An 8,200-nucleotide genomic window follows, 5' to 3' on the forward strand; every position below is an offset into this window, starting at 1 on the left:
GCTGCCCTATCCTCCTCCAACCACAAAGAGGAAGGTAAAATCATTCCTGGGGTTGGCTGATTGGTATCACCGCTTCCTCCCCAATTTCTCTGCCAGGTCAGCAGGTCTTAGTGACCTGACTCGTAAATCCAGCAAAATGGGTGAGAGCTCTCCTTTACTCACCACTAGTTCCTTACATGTTCATCTTACAGATTACACCATATTATTTTCTACATGTGTTCATTTTGCTATAATTTACCATTGCTATTGCAACATGGCATCACTTACTATCCCTGGTCTGTTTTTTGTAGCATCATGTTACAGTTAAAATCAAAGCAGAAGTAGATTAAAGAAAACACACAGCCATAAATTAGTTCCAGTACCTTTATTATGTTACAGGTTTGAAGATTGTATAATTGTTTGTTCCTTTGTTTATACTTGTATTGTTTGTTCCCTTTTTCCTGACCCACCATGCAGGACCACTGTTTGGGAGGGGGCCACCTAGCATTTCCTGATTTTTATGGTATTGGTGATGTCATGGCTGATATCACTGGGCCAGACCAAGGGAAGGGTTTTCTTCTTCTGTTCAGATCACTTACCTTTAATGAGCCATTTAGTAATGTAAATAAATCCAAGAATGTTATTTGATTTCCTGTTATTAAGGTTACTGTGAAGTTCAACATGCTTTGTTATGGTACTGGCTGAAGAGGTCTAGGTGTGAATTTGGAATTTTCTCCATGTGATGAGAGGTGAAGTATGTTGCCAATTACGCGTGCTTTTTGTTTGATTTGTTATGAGTTAATCTGCTGAATTTTCTAAGTTAACTTTCTTCATATTTTTTGGTTATTTTGCCTGAGTTACACATGTTATGGAGAGCGTTGTAAATAAAATATTCAGGTCTAGAAATCAAGATGTCTACTGAGTCTGCCCACCTACCATCTCCCCTGACATTCGAGCCAAACTATTCTACACTGCTCCCAACATTACAGCATGCTGTCCTCTACTGGAACTGAGCTGGAAGTACAACAGGGTGGCATGTTAATGTACTGACTAAGACCTAAGACCTATTGAGTACCTTATGAGGACCTAATCTGCCCTGCTGAAGTGTCCTTGAGCAACAATGAATCCTGAATTTATCAACTTCAGCAGTGCTAGTTCCTTCCTTTGAGGTGGGTGGAGGGGATTGAAAAAACATCAAATGTGTCTTCATCATATGCCTTAAATTGCATCTTTTAACAATGTATGTAAGTATGACTGTTTGGCTTTATTGCTTTATTTGGCCATAAGATTTCAATGACAGTATCAAAAACAAACAAACAAAACAAAAACAAAAAAAACAAAGCCAAAAAATTGATGGATGAAGGGAACGATGAAATATTGACTTGCAGACGCACATTAACGTGCTTGCAAAAACACCATTTCCATAAGACCTATATTAAAGAATGAGCGGCGAGTTGGATAACAAGGTTTTGACTTTTTTTTACCTTGAAATCATACTGTCTAAAAAAATACTGTTTCTGTCTAAAATCATCTCTTTACAACATGTGCAAAACCCATGAATTAGTTAATTACATGACCTTTTAAAATACTAAAGCATCCTTAAATGAACTTTTTGACTTTTGTGAAATTCGCCTTTTCAATACTGACAGGATATACATTTAAATCATAAGTTATATATACTGATATGGTAAAGGAATACAGAGTTTGATAAATATATTTTGTCCAAAGAACAAAAAAGGGATTGCACACCCAAATCAATTAGATATTTCCTTTTATTCAGTTTAAATGGTCAATTATGTGCACAGGGGAAATGCACAGAAGTTTCAGCTGTGTCTGCTTCAGTGTGCAATCACACAAGAAACGTATGTGTACCCCACCCCACAGTTTGAACTGAATAAAAGGAAACATCTAATTGATTTTTGTGCTTTGGACTCTGGCTTTGGCTTTATGTACCGCAGCTCCCCCTTTTTTGTCCATGGTTGAGCGCGTTGTTTTTTTTGTTTTTGTTTTACAGCACTTTGAAAATGATCGATCCACTGAATCTCAGAATCTTAACATTTTTTAAATGTTCATTTCTGATTAACAAAGCAATGTCGAACATTTATGAAGAGGGTTTTTGAACGCATTTCCTCCCCAGTACCAAAATGTGGTATGATCTACATCGATGTAAACTATGCAAAATACCGTGGCGTAAATGTATAGCTGTTTCCCGTGTCAATACCGCACACACAATCGGTAACACCCTACGGGCAGCTTAAGGGAAGTGGATGTGCATATTAATAAGCCACTATAAACTCATAAATCATATTGACTCTGGACACTCCCCCTACCCTCCTATTGGCTGCTGCACGCTTCATGTCGGCTGCGTCCCCTCTTGGTAATTTAAATAACCCCTTGCGCAACTTGATGAATAGTGTCGCTGTCAAAAGCGATAGAGGCAGACGAAGGTATGTTGATAGACAGACAGCTGTAACAGAGAAGCGAGGAGGAGAAGCTGCGTCATGTCTCCTCTTCACGGTTACATGTAGTTATTTATCAGCCGAGCTGGATATCGGGGAGAGTTTGCTCAACTGTTACCGTCACCGTGCCGTCCCGGGCTTAATGTTGTGTTGCTTTGCCTTTTTCTGGAAAGCTATGGAGACCAGAACATGCCAAGTCTAAGTGCTGTTTTACAATTCTGAGCATTTCGAGGTTCTTGTGAATATTCTTCCTCCTTATCAAACTTCAACGCAGGAGGAAACCCTTAGGCTCGACAAGGTAACATGTCTCTCCTTTTTCCTCCTTTTTTTTTTTTTTTTTCCTCGGCGCGCGCATTTCAGAAAAAAGCTTTCCCTAGCATCACCTGGTGGTAAACAGCATGTCAGTTATACTAAAATGATATACACACTATGTTAACCTTCAAATAGTAAATGCAATATAAGAAAAACTTCGGCAATGCTTCTAGTATTACATTTAGTGTCATTCCTGGCACTCTTCCAAAAGTCCCATTTGGTGACTTTGTACACCCCCCCCCCCCCCCCCCCCCACACACACACACACACACACACACACATACACACACACACAGACATTTGGTGGAAAAAAAAAATCAATTATTCTTTCTTATATTAATCAGTCTGTTTGTGTTTAGGTCATGCTGTTACAGGTCGTAAAGTAACCATGTTTTAAATCAGTTGTAGTCATGCTTTTGCCCTGTGTAGGTTTGTCAGAGCAAGTGGAAAGGGCTGATTGTGTGTAGTGATAAATATGAAGAACTCTTCTCTGTATTTAGGACTAAACACACATCAGCTGTACTAATTTCAAATATTGCAAAGTAAATATCCATCAATAGAATCAAATAAATACATTTCACACAGAAATGATTCTTTTTAAGACTCTTATGTCAGACAAGGAATGACTATTTGAGAAGAACATGAGTATTTCTACTATCTTACAAAGGTGGTGAGGTGAACATAGCTGGGTGTAGCCCTCATACCTGTCTCAGTTGTCAGTCTTTTATTCTTGTATGTCCAGGAGCCTCAGAAGGCCCACAGCCCAACATGGTGAACAGCCAAGCGTCAGGCGTACCACCAGCCCCCAGGTCGTGTGCAGGATGCGGAGGGAAGATTGCCGACCGCTTCCTGCTCTACTCCATGGAGCGCTACTGGCACACTCGCTGCCTCAAGTGCTCTTGCTGCCAAGCCCAGCTGGGAGACATTGGCACCACCTGCTATAGCAAAGGGGGCATGATTCTCTGTCGGAGTGACTACATCAGGTGAGATGGAATAGGTGGAGGAGTAGGAGGAAAGGATGCTGCTGGTTTTAGATTTTGGAGGCTGTACAGACTGAACAATCTGTGTCTTTTGTGTTTGCAGACTGTTCGGGCACAGCGGGGCGTGCAGCGCCTGCGGCCAGTCGATTCCAGCCAACGAAATGGTAATGAGGGCACAGGGAAATGTTTACCACCTCAAGGTAAATCCCAAGCTCTCATATCAACGCACTTTCTCCTGCTGCTTGTTTGACAGAAACATCTCAGATTTGGAGGGCATAGACAGCGAGATGGGAAGATCTGTCCCCTTTAGATTAGATTGTAGTGTTTCATATTTTAATTTTTATCAATCCAGTTTCTCATAGCAGTTAACACTCACTTAATTTTGTTTCAATTTTTGAGAACAAAATGAGGTTCATTTAAGCTAATATGCCCACAGTATAAAAATGTGTTGTAGTGGCCTGAATTTGATCTATTTTCATCTTTGACCTTTTTTATTTTTTCTGCTCCTCTGCAGTGTTTCAGTTGTGCCACCTGTAGAAACAGACTGATGCCTGGTGATCGCTTCCATTACATCAATGGTACAATCTTCTGTGAGCACGACAGACCCAGTGCTGCCTTGCTCAACAGCCACCTGCCTCCACTTCAGAGCAACTCTGTGCTAACAGACCAGAAGGTAAATGAAAGGGTTGCTGACGTAACACTACAGAGCCATCTGTATTTACAGCAGAGCATAAATTCTCCTTACATGAATATCACTGTGCTTTAATGTGAATAAGAAAATCTGTTGATTCCCCTTGTGGAAATTGGCTGCCACAGCAGGACATGCTATTAATATGAAGAAGAAACAAGGCAGACAAAAATGTTTACACTATAAAGTATCAGTGCAGGTTTGGTAAAAAATTATTGTAAGAGTCTGAAAAATAACAGTAGAAAGAACAGGGGAAAAACACAATTTTTGAGGTACTTTATTTGACCACTACCATTTTCTGATACTTGATACTTCTACTCAGCTACATTTTAGAAATATTGTACTCTTTGTACATTAAATATTGTACAGAAATATTGTACTTTTTACTGCACTACATTTAAATCAATAGTTACTCTACTAGTTTTTTTCATACAAACCACATCATCAGCTTATAAAATACATTGTTTCAGATGAAACTACATGACAGGATGTAAGATTGTTTAAAATTAGCTCCTACTTGATTAGATGCAACTTAAAAATATTGCATGAATGTTAATGCATCAGTAATAATAATTTAATATTATAATATAAAATAACAAAGTGACAGGCACAATTTTGCTGCATAATGAGCACATTCACTTTTCAGTGTACAATTTGCTGTTTTTTATTGTTTACTTTCACATTAGTATCATTTTTTTCTTTTGTTTGGCGTGGCATTGCTAGTTTTTTTCTTAAGAAAAATGGGAGCACATCTTCCACCACTGAAAAATGAAATGTGAAATGCTACTTGGTAACTGAACTGAAAATATCTTGAAAATTGACTTTCATACGATGGTGATATTACACCACTCTTGATGACTAGTGCATTATTATAATGTAACAAATAATATTGTGTCATATTCTATTAATCTTCGAATAGGTATTCAAAAATTGATTATATTGTATTTGCTTATGAGGTTGTATCTTGAAACTAAAAATAACTTGAATTTAAAATGAAGAGCACACAGCTGTGGGGTTTGTATTCACACAGCCAGAAGGCCATATAGATGAATGTGAAGTGTTTGTTGTGGAAGTGATCCTAACCCTCTTCCTTCTCTCTGGTCTGCAGGTTTGCTGAGTGGCAGGGGGGCTGTGCGTTGCCCTCGCCTTTTCTCCTGAGCATCACTTCTCCTCATTGCACTCCTCTTCTACTGCTACTGTTGCTCTTGTTGTGGATTTTCATCACCGCCTCGCCTCTCCTCCCCAGAGAAGATGCAGTTTTTCACCAAGATGTCCTGTCCTTCACCATACCAGAGGCTTAATATACCACATACAAAGTCACATTTATGTTGTGTTCAATGTAAAAGTGGTCTGCACATCATGCAAAGACTTACAGTGGGTGTGGATGGCACTGGCAAAATACTCCTTCAGGACTAAGAGAAAGCACGAGGAAGTAAATGACGTTGAAAGCCAGCACCAACAGGAAAAGGGAACAAAAGATGTCTGAATGAATGTTTGATGGACTGATGTAAAATGACTGTCAAAGCTTTGCTTATGCCATGTGGCATTATTTCCCCTGAGCATCAGTGTTTTTAATGAACTCCTGATCTCTCTCTTGTATATGTTAATCTGAGATTTTACACACTGAGAACTGAATGTAAAATTGTGGGGTGTCAGGCAAAATCCAGAGTATCTGAAAATGTTAAGTCAGAAACTTTTAAATGAGTCCAACCAGAAACTTTTTTGTAAGCACTCAAGGAAAACAGAAATCTAATATTGCTGTTACCTGTGATTACTGATATTTCAGATGCCCTGCACAAAGAACAACTGAAATGATCAGGTGAAGGTGTTGCTTTTTTATGTGGACTTTTATTTCTTTATCAAATGCCTGTTCAGTGTGTTTAAAAAAAAAAAAGTGAGGTTAACAAAAATCATATTAAACGATTTTTCCTGTAACGTTGCGAAGTGAGCTGAGGTCATTTTGAAGCCCCATAGCAGCATTACAGTGACATTGTATTGCATGGTACCTAGCATGGTGGATGTGGCTAACTCTCTCACTCTCTTTAGCCCTGTATGGCAAAAACATGCCTGATTACCCCGAGGAATGGAATTAGGAGGCTTGAGCTCTGACCATTTACAGAAGCAATTAAACATGAGCCCTGTATCTTTGCTGCTGGAGCTCCTGGGAGGCTGAACTTGGGGCATATCCCGTGGCTGAATGGCTCAGTGGCTGCCTGCCTGCCTGCCTCTCATAAAGCCTAATCTGAAAGCAGGCTAATTAAAGGGGAGTGACCCCCTCTACATCCAGGGCATTTGAAACAATCTAATGTATTTACTGTTTACCATGTTCCAATTAAAGCTCCCACACATCCATGTTTGTTTCCCATCACAGCTCTTTGTTCTCAGCCACTCTACATGGCTTCTGAAAATTATTTTCCTGAGCTGCATCTAATTTGCTCTAACTCAGTGTGCCTTTTTAGTGCTATGTAAAAAGTCTTGACATACCATCAGAGGTTGGGAGTTAATCATAGTGTGATAGCACTGGTGGAGTATGCAGCGTGCAGGAAGCAGAAGATAGCATCTGCTCTACTTTCACACCTTGCCTGGGAGCATGGCAGCCATCAAACTTGCACCTTAATGCGCTTAGCTATTTCAAAATGTCCCACTTGTCATAGTAGGTGCTGATACTGCATCAATTATTTATTCCACGTTTGATCAAGAAGCGTCACGCAAATTCATTAACGTATGCAAATGATCACAATTACAATTATCTTTGTATCGTGATGGTGAAGAAATAAAACCTCGGCACATTCCCGAGTCCCACCGCACCACAAGTTACACTTTGCATTCAAACTAATCAAGCCTCATCTGCCTTTTCCTAATTAGCCGGAACGTTTTCAGATGCCAATTAGCAGGTCTCATGAAAAGGCTCTTTGCCATGAGGCGATGTCTTTTATCAGAGCTTCTGCAGGTGTGTGGCTCACCATGTAGCCTGTGTCATAGGAAAGTGTTTATTCCTGCTAATTAATCATATTAACACATGCAGATGAGTGTAATTGCCTGAGCTTCTCCACCTCACACTGCGTTAAGACACAAAATGATGCCAGGATATTTTTACATGCTCATGATGAAGAGGAAGAGGACTGGCAAAGCCTCCTTCTTGCCCAGACACTCCTGTGATATAGATCCAAGATGGCTGCCTTGCTTTAGTCCAGTTCCATTCCGATGCTGATACGCTGGTCTGTCAGCCATAAGCTCTTTCTAACGACGGGACCTCTCCGTGTGTGGAGAGGCCATACCAAGTGTTTGGAACTGGACAATGTGCTGGCGTTAGCTTACACATCCAGTCTGCTTTGTGTCGCCAGATGTGAATTAAAGGCTGAACTGCAGGAGAACACAGGGGCTCACCCCCTGTGTTCAATGGTTGTTAACCCATTGTTAAGAATGTTTTAAAAATTGAATTATTGAACTCGATTGAACTCACTTTATTTCGACTTTAATTTTGATTCCATCTTTAATGCTAAATGATCTTTGGTTTTTTTGAGCTGCGTGTCCATGAAATTAGAAATACTACATCTTAGCTTGTAAAGGCTAATCGGCAGCTACAGTAATTTTAAACTGCACTAGAGTGCTTATTCATCTTTTCTATAAAATGTGGGATTCACTAAATCTTTTGTAGCTCACATATTTGATGTGTGTACACTGTTCACCACAAACACTGCAGAATTAGCAAGCATTTACTTGGCCTCATCACAGTCGTGAGAAATGACACTGCTTCTGGCTCTCCCTTCGTTACATTTTTC

At 39.8% G+C, this 8,200-nt stretch overlaps 1 protein-coding gene across 1 annotated transcript; it reads left to right on the forward strand.

The window, feature by feature from the left end:
* Positions 1 to 2,361: 2,361 nt before the first annotated feature.
* si:dkey-90l8.3 (LIM domain transcription factor LMO4-B) lies at positions 2,362 to 6,877 on the forward strand. Its single transcript, XM_040154214.1, has 5 exons — positions 2,362 to 2,736; positions 3,493 to 3,733; positions 3,834 to 3,930; positions 4,245 to 4,403; positions 5,527 to 6,877. The coding sequence occupies exons 2-5, from the start codon at positions 3,519 to 3,521 to the stop codon at positions 5,533 to 5,535; spliced, it is 480 nt and encodes a 159-aa protein (XP_040010148.1). The 5' UTR covers positions 2,362 to 2,736; positions 3,493 to 3,518; the 3' UTR covers positions 5,536 to 6,877.
* Positions 6,878 to 8,200: the final 1,323 nt, after the last annotated feature.

This window comes from Xiphias gladius, chromosome 19 (genome assembly GCF_016859285.1).
Source record: "Xiphias gladius isolate SHS-SW01 ecotype Sanya breed wild chromosome 19, ASM1685928v1, whole genome shotgun sequence".
Classification (NCBI taxonomy): domain Eukaryota; kingdom Metazoa; phylum Chordata; class Actinopteri; order Istiophoriformes; family Xiphiidae; genus Xiphias; species Xiphias gladius.

Excerpts from the sequence above, each read along its gene's own strand:
- si:dkey-90l8.3 (XM_040154214.1), top strand. The coding sequence starts at position 3,519 with ATGGTGAACAGCCAAGCGTCAGGCGTACCACCAGCCCCCAGGTCGTGT. Across the intron at positions 3,734-3,833 it reads TGTCGGAGTGACTACATCAG|ACTGTTCGGGCACAGCGGGG; the intron begins GTGAGATGGAAT and ends TTGTGTTTGCAG. Across the intron at positions 3,931-4,244 it reads GAAATGTTTACCACCTCAAG|TGTTTCAGTTGTGCCACCTG; the intron begins GTAAATCCCAAG and ends GCTCCTCTGCAG.